Source organism: Scyliorhinus torazame, chromosome 9 (assembly GCF_047496885.1).
Source record: "Scyliorhinus torazame isolate Kashiwa2021f chromosome 9, sScyTor2.1, whole genome shotgun sequence".
Lineage (NCBI taxonomy): Eukaryota > Metazoa > Chordata > Chondrichthyes > Carcharhiniformes > Scyliorhinidae > Scyliorhinus > Scyliorhinus torazame.
Genome location: NC_092715.1, coordinates 148,330,281 through 148,352,967, shown reverse-complemented (window position 1 = coordinate 148,352,967; position 22,687 = coordinate 148,330,281). Strand labels below are relative to the sequence as shown.

General features: G+C 48.1%; 1 protein-coding gene across 8 annotated transcripts in view; it reads left to right on the top strand.

Moving 5' to 3' along the window:
• The window catches only part of LOC140429519 (protein prune homolog 2-like), a 725,367-nt gene that overhangs the window by 608,566 nt on the left and 94,114 nt on the right, over positions 1–22,687 (top strand). For all 8 annotated transcript variants that reach the window (XM_072516619.1, XM_072516617.1, XM_072516616.1 and 5 more), the window contains one exon: positions 4,532–4,753. In XM_072516619.1, coding sequence (XP_072372720.1) covers positions 4,532–4,753 — 222 coding nt within the window. The remainder of the gene's footprint in view (positions 1–4,531; positions 4,754–22,687) is intronic.

The window sequence follows — 22,687 nt, the reverse complement described above, 5'->3', positions numbered from 1 at the left end:
CCCCCCCCCCCCAAGTGAGAACACGCTGCTATGGGGTTGCTGAACGTTGTTGTTCCCCCCCCCCCCCAACTTTTCAGGTTTTCCCACGCCTGAATTCGAGGTGGGGGGGGGGCTCCACCCTTCACCATACCCACACTGCACCCCCCACCCTCCTTTCATGGGCATGGCCCCTCTCAGGCCCTGGCCCTTGGCAGTGCCACCCTGGCACCTGGGAAATATAGCACTGCCACCCCGAAATTGCTCCTGCTGGCTTTGCAGTGCCATGTGGGCACCTTGGCAGTGCCAGGGTGGCAGTGCTAAGGTGCCAACTGGGCAGTGCCACGATACCAGTGTTCCAAGGGGGCCATCCTGCACTGGCCCTGGCTTCCCAGGGCCTCCGATGGCCCGGGAGATACCCGGAAGCCGTTCCGTTTGATCCACATTTGTTTGGACCAATACTGAACGGCGCCCGGCTGGGGACTCCCTGGGGATGCCGTTGATACCCGGAGGCCGGTGGATCCCAGTGAGTGGGCCTCAGTAGGTTTAAAACCTACTTATGCGAGTGCAGCTTGGTCCCGCCCATTGTGGGTGGAATTCTGGTCGCACCGCCTCGCGGGACTTGGGTAGATCCCATGAGGAGTAGTGGCTGATGGGAATTCCGTGGGAGGTGTCTCCCGACATCTACTGGCCATGTTGCGCTCCCAGTTGGCTGAGAGGTGGCCGGTAGATCGCGCCCGCAGTTGAACAAATTATTGCGCTTCTACAAATGTTAGACTAAAGGAACGGTTCACGTGTTTAACAATAGGATGTATGATGGCTAGTCTTGATGCAAAATCTGGACCAGGAAGAGTTAACTTGGCAATAGCAGCCCTAACAACAGCTGAAAACAATAACTATTCAGGATTAATTACTGTGAGAAAAGGGAGAGAGCCCTGAGGTACTAGAAATGCTGGCTGAGCATCTTGGCCTCGAGCCAGAAATGGAACAGGCAGAAGATCTCGAAACAGACCAGGTTGCCTCAGCTAGAAATGGAATTGTGAGAGAATATCTCAGGAAAGAATGACGAGGACGTCTTCCGGCTGGAGAAAGAATTAGGAACCCAAAGATATAGTGAAACAAGGCAGATTGAAATAGCTAAGGGAAATTGTCTTTCCATAGTTGGGAAGCTGTTGGTAATTCATATAGCCCTGGCTCAGAGACTAGCTTTGATTTCTTAAAGCATTCCCAATTATTCCCCACGTTAAAAGATGATGCGGAAACGTTTTTGACAGCCTTTGAGAAATCTAACCAATCAGTTAAAGGCCATCAGGATTGGATTTTTCTAATGCAAAGTCAGCTGCTGACGAAAGCCCACTAGTTTTATTAATGCTGCCTTCAGACAGCTCTTCATTTTATGAACAAATGAAAAGTGCACAATGGGCTGCTTATGGATTAGTGCCAGAAGCATTCTGTCAGAGATTTAGGAATGCTCACAAAAAAAATCGCTCAAACTTTCCTTTCAATTCAAAAGAAGTTAACAGGTTGCATTTGATCAGTGGGTGTGAGCACTCCAAATTAATTGCATCTGTCAGGATTAAGGGAAGTAATCCTGCTCGAGGAGTTGTACAACTTTAAAACTCACGTGAAGGAATATGAGTTTCAAAAGTCAGAAGACGTTATCTTAGCCGAGTTGACTGAATTGAGCCATAAACCTCTAGCTCAGAATAAACTAGGGATTAGTAACTCCTACAATCTAGAGAGGGATATAGCCACGGTAGATGAAATAGAAACCATCTTAACAGAAAATGAGAATAGGGAGGGTAGAAGGTCAATGTCCCACTTTTAAAATAAACAACCTGGACAGTAAACTAACAGGAGCTGCCCTATTGTATTTTTAGTGTGGGAAACTTGGGCATATTAAAGAAAACTGTTGGCATGCCAAGAAACCAAAACCGTGTCTGCAGCCATGAGAGGAGTGAACTTGTAACTGAGGAGGACTAGGATGCCTATCAGAATTTTTTTGCACAAAGGGATAATGAATTGTTTTGCCTCCCAGGCCCTGAGAAAAGAGGGCACTATCCTCGGGGACAGTGGCTGACTTCAAACCTTCCTTGTACCAAAAATTGCAGAGATGCCATCTGAAAACAGAACAAATACCACAGTGTTGGTAAAAGGGCGTACTGGCAAATATTTGAATGTTACAATAGTTAAACTTAACTGCAAAGTAAGTTGGTCACCTGAGAGGTGATGGTTGGGGTCATTCCAAGCTTGTCAATGTAGAGGATATACTTACTGCTGGGCAATAGCTTAACTGGAAGTGCAGTCTTTTGTCCAGAGGGTCCAGAGCAGTCCACTGAAATGGAGGAAAATGATGGGAACAAACCATGTGCTGCTCAGCCACAGAGGGCTGAGGAAACCCGACAATCCTACAGTGGACAATAGAACCAGTTCGGACGAAGCGGCTGAAGAAAAGCCAGCAGAATGTGCAGGGGCTAGATTAGAGTGCATAGAATGCCTGGTATTCAGTAGCACCAGCTAAAGGGAATAATAGGGTTTGCATCAATGGAGGCAGCCCTTTATTGCACTGGAGGATGGTCCTAGGCTTTGACAGGACTGGGTTGGGGTCCTTGGGTTTGATAATTCTTTAGTGGAGCTGTGGGATTTGATAACCTTGTGGGAAAGAAAACCTTTTGACCTTGCATCATAATGAATGATAGACCTGAGTTTTGATGTAACTGGGGCTGGAAGGTGGTGCCTGGCTTACTGGTGGATTTCTGATGCAAATCACTGGGGATCAGGGAAGGTTTGGGTATCCACGTCCTGCAGCATTTGTTAGTAACAATTTAGAAAGCTTTCCGTAAACATTTGTGATTGATGCCTGGGAGTCGGCATTTGTTTGATTGTTTCCCTTCGTCCGTCCCAACAGCCCCCTTGTTTCTGCATAAACATTTTGAAATTCGTCCTCTAGTTTTTCTTCAAGGATTTTGAAAAGCAATTTTATCTGAGGCAAGAAGCGAAGCAATTTATTACTTGGCTGTCATGAATGCTGTTGATATATCCTGGCGGATAGAGTACACTGCATATACTCTGAGAGTAGACTACCGCCAGATACCAGTGCCAACATGTGCATAAAAATTCAGGCTTTTAGGAGACCTTATTTTGGTTGTTTTATTTTGGCTTTGGTTGCTAGGACTGAGGATTTAAGTACATATGCTAGCAATTGAATCTCATGTGCCTCTGTGTAATGAAGCTGCTCTTAACAAGTGTACACGCAATTTCAGCCAGATAGGATGCTTTCTAAATATAGATACAGAAAAAGACATTTGAAAGTGTTGATATGACATTAAGCATATCATACAAGAAAGGAAGTATGAAGAGTTATAATTCTTGATGAAGTAACTTCAGGACAGTCTGGTTGCCAAGACACATTCAGCATTTTGGCGGCCTCCATAGTTGCCATCCAGTTTGTGCTCCATCACCAACCACCAAAGCTATTCTATAAATTGGAAATATTCTGTCAAATTCTCCTTCCTGGGGAGATGAAGCAGCCCATAATTACTGGTTGATCCCAATAAGCCTATGGAGGTTAGGTGCAATAGATCCTCCACATCGGGCACTGAAGATATATGTTTCAGATTGATAGAACCCATTTTCAGTCACAGACTTTCGGTAGTGCTTTTTGACTGCATTATTTGGATTGAAAAATAGCAATTTCAATCCAATGTTAGTGCTCAAAATTAAGCAAATGCTTATACTACCATCAAGAGAACAAGCTTAACTAGAATATTGACTTAGAGGTATGAAGGAGATGAATTGAAATGTTCTGGGGTTTCATGGCTATGACTTCATTTCTATAACATTTGACTTAAATAATTCCTTCAGTCCAATGCTTCATCGTGTCATAAGTCGTAAGTATAATTTCTTTCAGGCTGGTTTAGCTCACTTAGCTAGACTGCTGTTTCATTATGCTGAGTAATTCCCGTACCGACTGAGGTTATTCATGAAGGCGCAGCGGTTAGCACTGCTGCCTCACGGCACCGAGGACCCGGGTTGGATCCCAGCCCCGGGTTACTGTGTGGAGTTTGCACATTCACCCCATGACTGCATGGGTCTCACCCCACAACCCAAAAAAATGTGCAGGATAGGTGGATTGGCCATGCTAAATTTGCCCCTTTATTGAAAAAAAATGGGTTAAATCACTCCCAGTCAGCTCTCCCCTTTCAAAGGGGTAAGTAACCTACGGTCATCTGGGACTCCGGGGATTTTACCTTCTACTTTTAATTTTTTTTAAGCGATCCCAATGATGGGACGTATTGTTGAAATAAACCCTCCTGAAATTTTTGAGGCTTTAATTTGTACCTAATACAAATGTTCCTGCTACATGTTATTTTAACAGGTGTACATTAATTTGCATATATTTTATTGTCCAAGATTGGTGATTAGACGTTGAACAATTGTTGACCATGCTTGGATGCAGTTCTCACTTTAATTGGAATTTCAAAACGTGGCAACTTGACATTATTTAAGGTACGTGCATGCTGTGATTTAATCTCTTTCCCTTGTTTTTAATCAGCACCACCTAATTCCCTTGACCTCAACGGAATCCATCATGGGAAGAAAAAGCTTACAGCTCCTGACATCAGTCTTTCACTCGATCAGAGTGAAGGCTCAATTCTATCTGATGATAACCTTGATACCCCAGATGATCTAGACATCAATGTAGATGATCTTGAGACTCCCGATGAGGCGGATTCTCTTGAATACTCGGGGCACGGTAATGAACTGGAGTGGGAAGGTAAATAAATCAAAAATATGTTTCTAATCCTCCATTTGATTTTTTTAATAATCTTCATACTTCTTTTAGTTATTATTGCATCTTTTAAGAATATGGGGTGGAATTCTCTGACCCCCCGATGGGCCGGAGAATCGCTGGGGGACGGCATAAATGCCGCCCCCGCCGGCTGCCGAATTCTCAGGCACCGGGGTTTTGGCAGGGCGGGAATTGTGCCAGTCGGTGGCCGCTGGCAGCGGCCCCCCCAGCGATTCTCCGGCCCGCGATGGGCCGAGCGGCCGCCCGTTTTAGGCCGGTCCCTCCTGCGTAATTTAGACCTGGTACTTACCGGCGGTACCTGGCTCTGCGGGTGGCCTCCGGGGTCCTCGGGGCAGGTGGATCTGGCACCGGGGGGTGCCCCCACGGTGGTGTGGCCCACGATCGGGGCCCAACGATCCGCGGGCGAGCCTGTGCCGTGGGGGCAATCTTTCCCTTCGCACCGGCCGCTGTCAAACTCCGCCATGGCCGGTGCGGAGACGAACCCCCTTGCGCATGCGCTGGGATGACGCCAGCACATGCCGGCACTCCTGCGCATGCGCCAACTCGCGCCAGCCGGCGGAGGCCCTTTGGCGCCGGTTGGCTCGGCGCTAACCCCACCAGCGCCGGCCTAGCCCCTGAAGGTGCAGAAGATTCCGCACCTTACGGGCGGCCCGACGCCGGAGTGGGTCACACCACTCCTCGGCGTCGGGACCGCCCGCCCCGCCGGTTACGGGAGAATTCCACCCATGCTTTCTACTGTTTCAGAACAAAGATGGCCAATGGAAATTGAAAACGATAAACCGAGTGTCACGCTGATATAGCTTAATTTTTTTTCCATTTTTGGTTCTACTTTCCTATTTTGTGCTTTTGTTCCCCCAAAAGTAAAGTAATAGGTGGGCAATCGGGGTGATACCATGAGTTTGTTTTGTTGTGCCATTCTCAGATGTGCTGTCAGATTATTAACCCTATTATATTTGATTGAATCTCTGCACTTTTAGTTGTAAATAAATCTATATGTAAACTGTGATCTGAATGTTATAACCTACAATTGATTTGCATCAGAAGGGACAGATTAGGGACACCAATTTACCTCTGGAAGATTCAAAAGAAGAGTCGCCTCATCACCCCTTTACTATCAACGCATGGGAATTTATTTTTCTTTAAATATTTTTATTCTCCTTTTTCACACTTTCTCCCAAATTTGCACCCACCAACAATAAACAATAAGCAGTCCCATCCTCCCACCAACCCCCAAACAACTGTCCGCATGTTAACATAAACAAATAACAAAAAGGAATCACCCATAGTTCGGGTGGCATGTGGCGCAGTGGTTAGCACTGTGACTGCGGAGCTGAGGACCCGGGTTCGAATCCCGGCCGTGGGTCACTGTCCGTGTGGAGTTTGCACATTCTCCCGGGTCTGCGTGGGTTTCATCCCCGCAACCCAAAGATGTGCAGGTTAGGTGGATTGGCCACACTAAATTGACCTTAATTGGATTTAAAAAAATAATAATTGGGTACTCTAAATTTATTTTAATAAAGGAATCACCTATAGTCACCATTAACACATACAGTCCCCCTCCCCCCAACCCTCCAAAACACCCCCCCCATTAATGTTCTATGTTATCCAATTCTTGAAAGTGCATAATGAATAATGCCCATGAATTGTAGAAACCCTCCATCCTTCCCCTCAGTTCAAACTTAACCTTCTCAAGAGTCAAGAATTCCAACAGGTCTCCCCGCCATGCCAGGGCACAGGGTGGAGAGGCTGCTCTCCACCCCAACAGGATCCGCCTTCGGGCGATCAACGAGGCGAAGGCTATAACATCTGCCTCCGCACCCGTTTCCAACCCCGGCTGGTCCGATAATCCGAATATGGCCTCCCAAGGGCCCGGGTCCAGTTTCACGTGCACCACTTTAGAGATAACCCGAAAAACCTACTTCCAATAATCCTCCAGCTTTGGACTGGACCAAAACATATGAACGTAATTTGCGGGACCCCCGTCGCAACGTTCACACACATCTTCTGCCCCCTCAAAGAGCAGGCTCATCCTCGCCCTTGTGAGGTGTGCTCTATACACCACCTTCAGCTGTATCGATCCAACCTCGCGCACGAGGTGGATGCGTTCACTCTCTGGAGCACTTCGTACCAGAACTCCTCCTCCATACCCTCTCCCAACTCTTCTGCCCACTTTGCTTTGATCCCTTCCAGTGGTGCCTTCTCTTCCAAAATAGCCCCGTAAACTGCCGACACTACCCCCTTCTGCAGTCCCCCTGTCGTCAGCACCTCCTCCAGCCAATTGGAGGCTGGCTCTACCGGGAAGCTCTGTATCTCCTTAACACATGGGAATTCATGTTAAATTGTGATCACCACTTTAATAACTGAAGACTGGACCAGTTGAATTTGAAACTGAGCGCTTATTCAGTTTCTTTTGGCATCAAAAGCTCTAAAATGTTTGTAAAGCCAAACCATGTCTGATGAGAAAGGATTGAAAACACTTGGTGAAAGACAAGGTCAAAATTGTATCCATGGAGTAAGGGGAAGTTCTGGCCCAACACAAAATCTACCTGTGAAAGTAGTCTTCCAGAATTGTGGCCCCAGAAAGCCAGGTATTCCAATGGGAAACAATCTAACCACTTCTCCTTGGCAGTCCTTGGTATTATCATCACTGAATTGCCTCACCTCTTGATTCTCCAAAGCCTGTTCACCATCTATAAAGCACAAACCAAGAGTAGATTGAATACTCTCCAGTCGTGTGGCTGAGTGAAAATCCGACATTACTCGAGCTTAACCTATCCAGGATAAAACAAGTGGCTTGGCTGACACCCCATCCACCACCTTAAACATTCACACCTTCATCATCAGCACACCGTAGCAGCAGTGTGTGCCACACTCCAGATGCACTGCAACAATTCACCAAAGCTTCTTTGACAATTTTTCCAAACCAGTTAACTCTGCTCCTAGAAGGACATAGGCAAGAAGTAATGCGAACACCACCACCTGCAAGCTTGCCTCCAAGTCTATCGCCATCCTAACGTGTAACTAGATCACTGTTCCTTCACTGCCACTGGCTAGGAATCCTGAGACTCTCTTCCTAATAGCACTGTGGGTGTACCTGCAGCATACAGATTGGAGTGGTTCACTGCCACCTTCTCAAGGGCAGTAAATGCTGGCCATGCCAGAGACGCCCTCATCCCATGAGTGAATAATATTTTCAAAACCCCATGGAATCAGATTATTGTAAGGTCAATTGAAAATGTATTTTTTTTCCCGTGAACCTAACTTAAACGGTCTTGATTTTAAATGTGTCACCCAGCTGGAATGGTGTACTGGAGAGTTTAAGTTCACTTGGCACCCTGAGGTTGCTCCATTCCTGTCCAACACACTTTCATCACTACAGGTAGTTCACATCACAGAAACGTTACGGTGCAGAAGGAGGCCATTTGGCCCATCGTGTTTGCACTGGTAGATGGGGTTGATGCACGATCAATCACTACTGAAGCGAGATTGTAGTCCAATTGAAGGCTTTAATGAACCACTAGTTACCCCAGCAGCTCCGATACAGAATGACTGCTGTGGGTGAAACATAAACTCTTATGCTCCGCCTGCTGGGCGGAACCAGCAGGCAGGTTCCACCACTTATACTACAGTATAAGGTACATCCCATCTTGGTACCACGATACCCCTAATATAGCCTACCACAGGGGTCTAATTTAAATTCAAAACTGACAGTCTGACAATGTCATCAGTGTCACACTGCTTATAATGCCGAGTTGGGTAAAGTTCGCCCCTGTGTTAAATGGACGGCCAAGCCATCATGAAAACTTTATTGACCAGAAGAGACCATGGTAGGCGTTGGAAAATTTATTTTTGTTAGAAGCAAGGTGGAGAAAGAATGCTACCCGCAACAAGCCCACAATGAGTCTTTGGGTCTCACAGAGCTGTCCGTGCCTCTCCCTCTGTGTGATGGCATTAGTTGCCAAAGCCCTGATCCATTGCTAACTTAGGCCATTGCCATTCTGTGTCCTCAGCAACTTGCTGCCCTAACCTGATTTGCTGCTCCTACCTACCAGCCCTCTAGATGATGGGGGACGGGGGGTGCTTTTCGTCCATGAGGCCTTCATGCCATCTTTAAATATTGTACACACCAAACATAGTGGCTCGGCGGTGCCCGGGCAAATTCCACCTGTGTTTGGGACACATCCCTCAGCGACTGGAACATGCTCTGGAGTGCCTCGGACAAAGTGCACCTGCATATGCGACATGTCTCTCAGCGACTGCAACATGATGCAGAAGCCCTCAGCCATGGCCGACACAGACTGAGCCATGCTTAGGACACCACCACTCAAGATGCTGACTTTGGGCTGCAGTGTTCCCACTGTGGACACCACCCTAGCAGTTTTGGCCTTGGTGCCAAGCATTATCGGCATCATCTCCTGTGCCCGTAGCCTTTGGGACTCCTCTAATTATATGTACTATGCTTGACTACTATGACTTCCCCTCATGAATCTCATGGCTGTGTCCTAGCATCTACATCAGCTCTGAGATAACCATGTCCAGAGTCTCAGCATCTGAATGGGATCCAGCGACGTCCTGGGATCCAGCAGATCTCTGACTGCTGATTCCCTTGGATGTTCCTGCCTCCACTTGATGTGCATCAGCAAATGTGTGGTGCTCAGCAGATTGTGCCCCAGATGCCTGTCCACTTATGTCGCCCACCGAGATGTGTGACTCTGTGCCTGTGGAAGGTGGGGATGATTGCCTCAATGGTGGTATCCTCCTGAGCTCGCTTCCGAGTTGGTCTTTTGGGTGGCAGCGGTGGGATGACTCCAGATGGCCTGGCCCCATCAGATGAAGATCCTGCAAGAGAATTGACAGGTGATCAGTGAGAGGGAATGATCATTTTGTTTGACGTGAACAACTTACTTGAGATAGATCATCTGGGTAAAGGGGCAGTGGTTCCTCACCTCTGCAGCACAGGCCCCCCTCTCTGTTACTGACTGCTCTCTCCTCGGTCAACCCTGCGATCACCAGGGACAGTTTTAGAGAGTGAAGACTCGGATCTCTGGTACTCTGCTCCCCGACGTGGCCCTTTCCCCGTTCTTATGGGCTATCTTCTCCTGCAAGGACAAAGACGGCTTTGTGAGCCACGCAGCTGATGGATCAGGGCGGTCTCAGGCAGGTGCAATGTGCGGGCACCGCAATTGGACATGGAGGGGTTGTGCTTTTGGGTGCCAGAGGGTGCTGAGGAGCAAGCATGAAGATTGTGGGTTACATGGTGGCACAGTGGTTAGCATTGTTGCCTCGCAGCGCCAGGGACCTGGGTTCAATTCCAGCCTTGGGTGACTGTGTGGAGTTTGTACATTTTTCCTTGTCTGCGTGGGTTTCCGCTGTCAGGGTCCTTCCTGTTTATTCCCTTATTTCCCCTTTGATTTTGCCATTACCAATTTTGATCCATGGAAGGTTGATGGACATGTATCTTTAAGTCAAGCAGCAGAGAGAATGAGGAATTCCGAAGTTACAGGAGAGAACACCCTGCTGTATCTGGTAGTTTGAACAATAGCTTCCGACTTTCCAGCACCTGAGAGAGAGAGATGGGGTGGGACTCTGTTGGCTGGTGACCAATGAATTGGCCAAAAGGTTGTTCTCTGCCTGGTAACAGGTGTGATTGGAGTGCTGTATTTCTGAAGGTGCTGTCTCTGGCAGGATTTGTGGAGTTCTACGACAGCAAAACTGGTGCCGCAGCTGGACTCATTCAATAACCATTAAGGGGCTAGCGCCGGTTTCACGTGGGACACAATTGATCCCAATGAGAAACGGTACCAGATTCGCTGGGTCAGGGATTGGAAATCAGGAGGCTGACAAGCCGCAGCTACATATATATATACTGCATTCCCCACACACACACCGTCTAATCCAACAAGATGGCAGCAAGACGTGCGGCCCCGAGATTCACCGACGTGGAACTGGGGACCCTGCTGGATGCTGTGGAGGAGAGGCGGGCGACCCTGTACCCCCAGTGGGAAGGAGACTGCCAGCCATCGACATTCGCCAAGCCTGGATGCAGGTGGCAGAGCTGGCTAGCGCCGTGAATAACACCCTCCAGAGTGGCCGGCATTGCCGGGAAAATTTGTACAACTTCCTTATGGCAGCCACAGTGAGTAAGCCATCATGGAATTCCTACAGTGCAGAAAGAGGCCATTTGGCCCATCGATTCTGCACCAACACTTTGAAAAACCGCCCTACCTAGGCCCAATATCCCGCCCTGTTACCCCACCCTAAGGGGCAATTTAGTTTGGCCAATCCACCTAACCTGTACATCTTTGGACTGTGGGAGGAAACCGATGCACCCGGAGGGAACCTATTCAGACACAGGGAGGAAGTGCAAACTCCACACAGACAGTTACCCGAGGTCGGAATCGAACCTGGGTCCTTGGTGCTGTGACACTGCCCCAAGCCCATGAGGGTGTTCCCCAGTTTTGTTCTCGAAGGGACCAATGTTGACTTTACACTTTTCCTTTTATTCTACTTCAGAATCTGTTGCTATTAGTTTTTATATTCTTCATTAGATTTCCAAAATTTTCTTTTGCTCTGTTTATTTAAAACTCTGGCTCTAAAGCTCGAATCGCTTTTGCCTGCAATCTTCTCCCACAGGTGTCTTGCTTTATTCCTCCTCTTTCCCCTTACAAAACATTCAGTGCTTCACTGGCATATAAAGATCTGTGTAAATGTTAGTTGTTCCTGCTAATATTTACTTTTTGACATTTTTTAATGTAAGCTTTAATATCTTTGTTCTGCAGGAAAACCTAATTTTATGGGTATTTTCTCATCTTTGGTTACATTGCAGTTTTAAAGCATTTGTGTTGCTTTGTGAGATGTTCAGGAATATTTTACAAACATAGAAGGGCCCCAAATTTGGCTTGTAAAACAATGTTGGAATTTTATCTTCTGAAATCATAGAAATTAATGTGTGCTTACTGAGAGCACAAAGGAACCTTTATTCCACGCTTACGGCATAAAATGGATCCATGCCTTTCATTCAGAAAGTAACAGGAAAGCTGAAATGGGGGATCTGCATTGATAATTGTGTCCATCTGTGAGACGTGTTCACTGAAGAAAATATTCAATATGCAGACTTGTTGGCGAATGTTGTTTTTGTAGTAATGCATTATCCAAAATGTTTTGAAACAATCTTGTTATTGTCCTGAAGGGACAAGAGATAACAATTCTGAGTGAGGAAAGAGGGTTTGTACACTGAATAGGTTCTCTATCACACTATTACCCCACACCTAGCCAAGCTGTTGCAGTACAGCTACAATACTGGCATCTACCTGGCAATGTGGAAAATTCATAGAATTCCTACAGTGCAGAAGGAGGCCATTCAGCCCATCGAGTCAGCGCTAAATCTTTGAAAGAGCACCCTACCTAGGCCCAGCCTGCTCCCTCATCCTAGCCCTGTAATCCCACCTAAACTGCACATCCCTGTAAACGAAGGGGGCAATTTAGCATGGCCAAGAGAGAATCTAACCATCCGCCCCCTTGGCATTACCATCACTGAATCCCCCACAATCAACATCCTGGGGGTTACCATTGATCAGAAACTGAACTGGACTAGCCACATTAATACTTTGGCTACCAGGAGACTTCCGGTGGGGTGGGCGAGCAGGGCGGCCGCAAAACAAATGAGCTCCCGCCGGTGGCGCGATTCGCGGCGATTTCGGGGAAATCCCCGAGACCCCACGCACTCCCCGACTACTGTCGGCCTTTGGGGCCGCCACGAGCAGCCAGCGGGGCCGGTTTAAAAGCCGGCGAAGAACCCCGCACGGGTGTCGGGCAGCGGGGCTGAGGTGCCGGGCCCGGCAGGTCAGAGCAGCGGGGGGCGGAGCTACGGAGAGGCCGTGGTGGCAGGCCCAAGCGCCATGTAGGGAGGGTGCTCCACGTCGGATGGCTCCCACCTCGAAGAAGAAGGTTGAAGCCTGGTCCCAGGTGAATGTAGAGGAGAAAGAAAGAAGATTTATGGAAGTTTGGTAAAAGTTTTTTTTTCTCAAAAAAGAAGAATGTCAGATTGATGAAGGGTGAAGGGGGAGAGAGGAGAAAGGAAAGAAGATAAAAACAATAAGCCGCTAAAAGATGCGAAAAGCAGCGTCAAAGAAAGGAGGAAACGCGGGTTCGCCGCCGAAGGAGAAGACAAGCAAAAGTGTTGACAGGGTGGCGGAAGCCGAACTGCAAGGCGGGACCGCACTACTTACGGTGGAGAAGATGACCGAGGTGATGGTGGTGGAGCTGGAAAAACGTTTGGTGAGGCACATGGAGATCCTGAGGAAAGAGATGGTGGTCGTGATGAGGTCATTGTTGGAGGAGGCAATCGGCCCGATCAGGGTGGAGGTGGCAAAGGCATTGGCCGAGGTGAGAGAGCAGGGCGAGAAGATGAAGGAGGTGGAGGAGGCCGTGACACGACACAGCGACCAGGTCACCTCGATGGGGGACGAGCTGCGGAGGGTGGTGGAGGTTAACAGAGGGCTCCGAGCAAAGCTGGAAGACTTGGAAAACCGCTCAAGGCAGCACAATTTGAGAATTGTGGGCTTGCCCGAAGGGACAGAGGGCCCAAGGCCAACGTAATACTTTGCTAAGAAGTTGGCGGAGCTGATGGGGGAGGGTGAGAGCCACACCCTGTACGAGCTAGACCGAGCTCATCGGTCATTAAGGCCGAAGCCCAAAGTGAACGAGCCGCCAAGGGCAGTAATTATCTGCTTCCATAAGTTTTGCATGAAGGAGAAAGTATTAAGCTGGGTGAAGCAGAAGCGTGAGGTGCTGTGGGATGGTACTGCGGTTCGGATCTACCAGGACTGGACGGTGGAGTTGGCAAAAAGAGGAGCGGCGTTTGGGCGAGTGAAGGCGTCTTTGTACAAGAAGGGGATGGGATTTGGTGTGGTGTACCCGGCAAAGTTGAGAGTAACATATAAAGCCAAAGACTTTTATTTTGAGACAGCGGAGGCGGCTGAGGCGTTCGTGAGGGCAAAAGGCTTGGGACAGACGTGCAGAGCGGAACTGGAAGAAAGACTGTGGACTGTGTTTGAGCGGCTGGAAAATGTACAAATGTTACAACTTTCTTTTTACTGATTTGTATTGAAATTTGAAATTTACTTCTCTTTGCATTGTTACAGAGTTCAAGTTAATGGCGTTCTGTGTTGTGACGGTTAAATGTTATGTTAGTTAATTGTAGGGGTTGGATTGTTGGGTTTGTTTTGATGTTTCTTTCTCTGGGACTGGGCGGAAGGGGGCGCGAGGTCTTGGCGGGGAGAGCCACCCGCGCTAGCTAACTAAAGTCAGTTAGTGAACGGGGGTGAGGTGAGAGGAGGGCTGCGGACGTTGGAGCCTGGATAGCAGGCTTCAATGGGCCTACGAGGCGAGCAAGAGTGGGTGGAGGGAGGGATGTTGGGGGATGTTTTTGTAGGGGGGGTTCTTGGGAGGGGGGGAAGGGGTTCGATGTTAACAATGGACAGGGGCGGGTCAGGCTTATGGGACAGGGCCCGGTGGTATGGTGATGGTGGATAAGAAAGGTGGGGGGGGGGTGAGAGACCCCCAGTAAGGATAATCACGTGGAACATGAGAGGGCTAGGAGGTCCGGTCAAGAGGTCAAGGGTGCTTGGACATCTTAAAAGTTTGAAAGCTGATGTAGCAATGCTGCAGGAGACTCACTTGAGGGTGAAGGATCAGGTGAGACTTAAAAAGGGCTGGGTTAGCCAAGTGTTTCACTCCGGATTTGATGGAAGGGCTCGAGGGGTAGTGGTGCTGGTCAGCAAAAGGGTACGCTTCCAGATGGAGAAGGTGGTGGCAGATCAGGGGGGTAGATATGTGATTGTGACAGGGGCATTGGAGGGGAGATTAGTGGCGCTGTTAAGTGTATACGGTTCCAATTGGGACGATGTGGGATTCGCGAGGAAGGTGGTTGGGGCTATTCCCCACTTAGACACGCATGAGCTGATTGTGGGGGGGGGACTGGAACCTGGTGCAGGAGCCAAGGTTGGACAGATCACGGCTGCGCTCGCTGGTTCCATCAGGGGGGGGGCGAAGGCGCTGGCTGGGCTAATGGTGGAAATGGGAGGGGTGGACCCTTGGAGGTTCCTGCACCCAAGGGAACGGGAGTATTCATTTTTCTCAGCGGTCCATAAGGTATACTCGCGGATCAACTTTTTTGTGGTGGGGAAGGCTTTGCTGGCTGGAGTCAAGGGGTCGGAATACTCTGCAATTGCAGTCTCAGATCACGCTCCACATTGGGTGGATATGGTGCTAGAGAAGGGGGCAGCGCAGAGACCGGGGTGGAAACTGGATGTGGGGCTTTTGGGGAACCAAGTATTCTGTGAGAAAATTGAAAAGGTAATTAAGGAATATGTAGGCTTCAATTGTACGGGTGAGGTGTCGAAGGCAGTCGCCTGGGAGGCTCTAAAGGCGGTGGTGAGAGGTGAGGTAATTTTGTTTAAGGCTAGGGTGGATAAGGAGGAGAGGTTGGAGCGGCAGAGGGTAATAGACGAGATGTTGGAGGTAGATAGGAGGTATGCAGAGGATGGGGACCCGATGAAGCTGGAAAAGAGGAAGGGACTACAGGCGAGCTTCGACCGACTGTCCACCAGGAAGGCGGTGCGCCAACTGAGACGAGCAAGGGGTGCAGTTTATGAACATGGAGATAAGGCATGTTAAGGCATGAGATAAGGTATGTTAGCAGGTCAGCTCCGGAGGGAGGCAGCGGCAAGGGAAATTCTTCAGGTGAAGGATAGGGCAGGGAAGTTGGTGGTGGCCCCAGTGCTGATTAACAAGGTTTTTGAGGAGTTTTATGAGAGGCTGTACAAGTCAGAGCCACTCGGAGGAGACCGTGAGATGCAGGAATTTCTCGATGGGTTGGAGTACGCGAGGCTAGGGGAGGGGGACAGGGCTACATTAGAAGGAGCAATAGTGGAGCAGGAGATAAAGGATGCGATTGGGAGGATGCAGTCGGGGAAGGTGGCAGGGCCGGATGGGTTTCCAGTGGAATATTATTAAAAATTTAAGGATAGGTTGGCACCCCTGATGGTGGGGATGTTTGAAGAGGCGATAGGGAAGGGAGTGTTGCCGCAAACCTTGGGGCAGGCACCGATTTCACTGTTGCTAAAAAAAGATAAGGATCCGACGGAGTGTGGGTCGTATCGGCCCATATTACTTCTGAATGTGGACGTAAAAGTGTTGGCGAAGGTACTGGCAGGTAGGCTGGAGGAGTGCCTTCCGAAGGTAATAGGGGAGGATCAGACTGGGTTCGTGAAAGGGAGGCAGCTGTTTTCGAACATTAGGAGGGTTTTGAACGTTGTTATGGCACCGGCGGAAAGAAAGGAAACAGAGGTAGTTGTGGCATTGGATGCCGAGAAGGCGTTTGATCGGGTAGAATGGGGGTACCTGATGGCAGTGCTGGAGCGGTTTGGGATTGGACCAAGGTTTGTGAACTGGGTAAAGGTATTATATAAGGAACCGAAGGCGAGTGTCCGCACAAATAATATCCGTTCGAGATATTTCTCTCTCCACCGTGGGACGAGACAGGGATGTCCTATTTCCCCCCCTGCTGTTTGCACTTGCGATTGAGCCATTGGCCATCGCATTGAGAAGTTCGGGAGCATGGAAAGGAATAGTGCGGGGGGGATAGAGCATAGGGTGTCCTTATATGCCGACGACTTGCTGCTGTATGTGTTGGAGCCGAGTGCGTCGATATGAGGAATATTGGAGCTACTGCGGGTATTTGGGTCTTTCTCGGGGTACAAGTTGAACCTGGACAAGAGTGAGTACTTTGTGGTGTCTCGGCCGGGGGTGGGGGCAGGGGTGGGGGGGGCTGCCATTCAGTAGAGCAGGGACTCATTTTAGGTATCTGGGGGTGCAGGTTGCCCGGGAGTGGGGGAGGCTTCGCAGGTACAACATCACTAGTTTGGTGGGGAGAGTGAAAGCCGATCTGGCAAGGTGGGACGGCCTTCCTCTGTCACTGGCAGGTCGGGTACAGGTGTTTAAAATGAATGTGTTGCCGCGATTCCTGTTTATTTTTCAATGCCTACCGATTTTCCTGCCAAAGTCTTTTTTCAGGGAGATTGAGGGAAGGATTACCTCATTCATATGGGGAGGGAAGGTGGCCAGAGTGAGAAAGGTGCTGCTACAGAGGGGAAAGCAGGCAGGGGGTTTGGGTCTCCTGAACTTGTTGTACTACTACTGGGCGGCGAATGCGGAGAAAGTGCGGAGCTGGGTCAGAGGGGTGGATTCTCAGTGGGTCAGAACGGAGGAGAGTTTGTGCAGGGGGTCGGGGCTGAAAGCACTTGCAACAGCGCCGCTCCCGATAACTCCGGGGAAATATTCAGGGAGTCCGGTAATAGCTTCATTGAAAATCTGGAGGCAGTTTCGCCAGCACTTCAGGTTGGGGTTAGGGTCAAGGGAAATGCCAATTCGGGGGAACCACAGATTTGAGCCAGGGAGGTGGGATGGAAGTTTTCAGAAATAGGAAGTGTAGGGGATTAAGACGCTAAAACATTTGTTTCTTCGGGGTCGGTTTGCAGGATTGAGGGAGCTGGAAGCGAAGTATGGGCCAGAGCAGGGAGAAGTGTTTAGGTACATGCAGGTTCGGGATTTTGCCAGGAAGGAGATACAGAGCTTCCCAGAGGAACCGGCCTCCACGTTGCTGGAGGAGGTGTTGACGACAAGGGGACTGGAGAAGGGGGCAGTGTCAGCGGTGTACGGAGCCATTTTGGAAGGGGATAAGGCACCACTGGAAGGGATCAAAGCAAAGTGGGAGGAAGAACTGGGAGAGGTTATAGAGGAGGGGGTCTGGTGTGAGGTGCTCCGGAGAGTGAATGCCTCCACCTCATGTGCGAGGTTGGGGCTGATGCAGCTGAAGGTGGTATATAGAGCGCACCTCACGAGGGCGAGGATGAGCCGATTTTTTGAAGGAGTAGAGGATGTGTGTGAGCGTTTCGGGGGGGGGGGGGGGGGGGGGCGCGAATCACGTTCATATGTTTTGGTCCTGTCCAAAGCTAGGGGAGTACTGGAAGGAGGTGTTTAGGGTAATTTCCAAGGTGGTGCGTGTGAAACTGGACCCGGGTCCCCAGGAGGCCATATTCGGGGTGTCGGACCAGCCAGGGTTGGAAACGGGAGCGGAGGTAGATATCATAGCCTTCGCCTCGTTGATCGCCCGAAGGCGGATCCTTCTGGGATGGAGAGCAGCCTCTCCACCCAGTGCCCTGGCGTGGCGGAGGGACCTGTTGGAATACTTGACCCTTGAGAAGGTTAGGTTCGAACTGAGGGGAAGCTCGGAGGGGTTCTACAAGTCATGGGCACTATTTATTATGCACTTTCAAGAACTGGATAACATCGAACATTAGTTGGGGGGGGGGGGGGGAGGGGGGCTGTGTATATTAAGGTGGACTATGGGTAATCCCTGATTCCTTTTTGTCATTTGTTTATGTAAACATGTGGGCTGAGGTTTGGGGGTTGGTGGGCGGATGGGTTCGTTATTATGGGGATTGACATATCTTGCTGATTATTGTTTATTGTTGATAGGTGTAAATGTGGGAGAAAATGTGAAAAAGGGGGAGAATTAAAAAATAATTTTTTTTAATACTTTGGCTACCAGGGCAGGTCAAAGTCTAGGAATCCTACGATGAGTAACTTGCTTCCTGACCCCACAAAGCCTGTTCACCATCTACAGGGCACAAGTCAGGAGTGTAATGGAATACTCTCCACTTTCCTGGATGAGAGCAGCTCCAACAACACTCGAGAAGCCCAACACCATCCAGGGTAAAACAGGCCTCTTGATTGCTACCCCTTCCACAAGCAATCAATCCCTCCACCACTAACGATTCGTGGCAGCCGTGTGTACCATCTACAAGATGCACTGCAGCAACTTGCCAAGGTTCCTTAGGCAGCACCTTCCAAATCCACGACCACTACCATCTAGAAGGAGAAGAGTAGCAGGTACCTGGGAACCTCACTCACCACTCTGACTTGGAAATATATTGCCGTTACTTCACTATCGCTGGGTCAAAATCCGGAACTCCCTCCCTACTGTGAGAGTACCTGCACCTCAGGGACTGCAGCGGTTCAAGAAGGCAACCCACCACCACCTTCTGAAGGGCAACCAGGGATGAGCAAGAAATGCTAGCCTAACCAGTGACGCCCACATCCTGTAAATTATTTTTTTAGATCCACATTTTTACACTTCTTTGATCACTGTTTGCTTGGATCTTCCTTTTGAAAGATTTATACCGGTCTCCGCCTGTGCGTGCAGCTGATTTTCCCTCCTCTGTGAACCTGGTTCCTTGTCTCTCAAATTAAGCAGGTCTAACAGCATCTGTGGAGTGTTAATCAAATATGACTTCTTCAGAGCTAAAGAGAGGGAGAAATGTGATGGATTATATATTGCAAAAAAGGGGCTGGAGCAAAACAGAAGGTCCGTGATGGGTGGGAGTGAGGAGAGATTGCAAGATGTGTAGGGCACAAGTCAGAGGGAATGTTAATTGCAGGTGAAGGACTATGAAAGGTGCTGATAGTGGCATGAAGGTAAGATGGCAGAATATGCTAGTAGGAGAGCAAAGATCAGTGCTCAGTGAAAGCAAACCTTCAGAACAAGTGACAGATGGCCGTGTTGTGGAGGTGGGGGTTGCATTGGGGGGGAAAAAAATTGGAATTATAAACAAGGTTAAGGTGGAGGAGAAAGGTCACAGTTGTGATGAAAGTAGGAATTTCAGATATATTGTATTATATATATTTAGTGCAGTAGGGTTAAAAACCGGAGTTAGTGTGTGTATGACTGCTGTAATTAGTTTTTTTTTTTAATCCTGGTTTAAAAGGAAACTGTTTTGGGAGCCGTACAATTAAAGCATCGTGAAAGCTTGGTATAGTAGACTTTTGTTTATATTAATGTGTTTCAGCTTGGTATGATGTAACTAATGGGAGGAGTATCAGGCATTTTAGCAGAGATTGTTCAGTTGGTTTCTGAATATCAAACCATGAAGACAGTTTCTGACTGAGATCCTGCATTGTTCTGACAGGGTTCAAGTCCATATCTTAAAACAGTCCTGAAGAACATCTCTTCAGCAAGTATGCCTGGGTCTGCTAATGGTATTTAAAAGTGGATTGAGGGCTGAGATGATTTTGTCATTTGAGTGGGAATAAAGATGGCAGTTAAGGGCTATTGTGTCACTGTATTGGTTACCACTGTTTAAGTGGTAATTGTAACCTATTTTCTTGTGTGGTGTTAAAGATATTTTAGTACTGAGTTAGTAATAAAGTTTGTTCTAATATGCCATATCCCTATTTGCATGGAATCAATTCCTGGAGTGAGGTATCCTTTCCTGACAGTCTTACAAAATTAAAATAAAATATTGGAGTTTCTGTCCAGTATCCTAGCCACTGTTGGGGTCTGGTCGGGGATCGTAATACAGTCTAAAGTTGTTGAACTCAGTGTTGGGTACCGAGGACTTTAAAAGTACCTAATCGGAAGATGAGGTGTTGTTCTTCCAATTTGTAGTGGGTTTCACTGGAATAATTGCAGCAGGCCAAGGACAGACATGAGAGCAAGATGCTGAGTTGAAAATGGCAAGCGGCCGCAAGTTTGAGGACATGTTTGTGGACTGAGTGAAGGTGTTGCACAAAACGGTCACCCAGTCTGCATTTAGTCTCCCGGATGTTGAGGAGACCGCATTGGGAACAGCTAATTCAGTGGACAAAGTATTTTTAAGATGATAGTGAATCTAAATATCCACAAAAGCACGAATAAAACACAGGAGATTAAGTTGCCTGGGTTTCAAAGGTAGGTTTGCAGGGTTTGAGAATTCCATTCCAAATCTCCTTAGCAACTCATTACTGGCAACCGGTTGTGGTCAGTCATGTCTTTAACTAAGCTGACAGTCTGTTCTTCTAATCACAGTTCATTGCTGATTAAGAGTATTCCCTCTTTTTTATGTGCTCCTAAGTTTGTGAAAACAGTAAAATTGTGTATAAAAGAGCAGGCTTTGTTACTCGCAATACTTTTATTATAATTCATCGTTGCCATGATGTGGAGATGCCGGCATTGGACAGGGGTGAGCACAGTAAGAAGTCTTACAACACCAGGTTAAAGTCCAACAGGTTTGTTTCAAATCACTAGCTTTCGGAGCACTGCTCCTTCCTCAGGTGAATGAAGAGGTAGGTTCCAGAAGCATATATAGACAAAGTCAAAGATGTAAGGTGATACCTTGACTGCGAGCATTTGCAGGTAATTAAGTCTTTACAGACCCAGAAAGAAGGGTAATCCCAGGTTAAAGAGGTGTGAATTGTCTCAAGCCAGGACACTTGGTAGGATTTCGCAAGGCCAGGCGAGGTGGTGGAGGGTGAATGTAATGCGACATGAATCCAAGCATGGTACATTGGCGAGACCATGCAGATGCTGCGACAATGGATGAACGGACATCGCGCGACAATCGCCAGGCAGGAATGTTCCCTTCCAGTCGGGGAACACTTCAGAAGTCAGGGGCATTCGGCCTCTGATTTTCGGGTCCGCGTTCTCCAAGGCAAGCCTTCAGGATGCGCGACAACGCAGAATCGCCGAGCAGAAACTTATGGCCAAGTTCCGCAAACATGAGTACAGCCTCAACCGGGACCTTGGATTCATGTCGCATTATTTGAGAAACAATCGCATTATAATTGTCAATTTTTGAATGATTTGTTTTTCTCCTTATTTTCCTCTCCGTGAATTCATATTTTAAGGGCAAGGGGCAAGTTCGTATTTGTCCCTTCCCAACATAGTTATGATTTATAATTCAATGGCAATGCCTTATTTCTAACCCATTGTGGAATTTATTTTATGCTGTTGAAAAGTACTCTGATATTGGCCTTAGTGCCATTTGCTGCTGGATGGCTGTTCCTCTCCCCATCATTTCTGGTTGGTATTCCCTTGTATTTTTGCGGATTGGAAGAAGAGAAAGGAAAATGAAGGCAATGATTGGATCTGTCAAAGGTTGGGTTGTGACTTCTCCATCCGGGTCTCACTTGTCATTTCAAGTCCACAGAGTCTACCCAACTCTCCAGAAAACCGCCCCCATGTATTTCCAGGTTGCAATTAATTTTCTATCCCATCAAATATGTCATACTCTGTTTATGCCAGGACCCTGTTCAATACCTCGGGGGGGGGGGGGGGGGGGGAACTGAGACAGTAACATTTTAAAGTGCTCCAGGCATTTCTAATAATCTAGAAATGAGGCCGTATAAGTATTCACAGCTATTTCTTTCCCTGCCTTTGGCTGAGTAAAGATGATCAGGAAATTCTTTTGACTTGCTTCAATATTCCTCGAATGCAGAATTTAATCCAGACAAATGGGGCTCTCATCCAATCATAGGACAGCAGCTCCTCGTTGCTATCAGTAGTACGGGGAGTGGTGGTAGCTGCCTACACTGCACCCATCAGATCAGCGGGTGGAATGGGGGATTCGGAAGAAAGGACAAGTGGGTGGCCCTTGGCAATTTCTCTTCCCACCACCCCCTTTTCCTGATGTGTCCCTAAGTAAACTTGAAGGGAAAAGCAGTAAAATTTGGAAATTATGGCTGGCAGTGAAACTTTTCCGAACTGATCTTGTACACCTTAAAATGGAACCGCAGTATTACTGGTACCAGTATCGCCAGTATTGTTGAATTCTGCTGGAATTTGAACTTTCTGAACTTTTGTCCTCCTTGGTTTTTCTAGTGCCCCACGCACCAACTATTCTGGCCACCACTAGTTGAATATCAATATCAGTTAGGTGGGGCCATTAAGTGGGCATTTAATTACAGTGGATTGGATTGGTTTCTTGTTACGTGTACCGAGGTACAGTGAAAAGTATTTTTCTGCGAGCAGCTAAACAGATCATTAAGTACATGAAAATAAAAGAAAAGAAAAAGAAAATA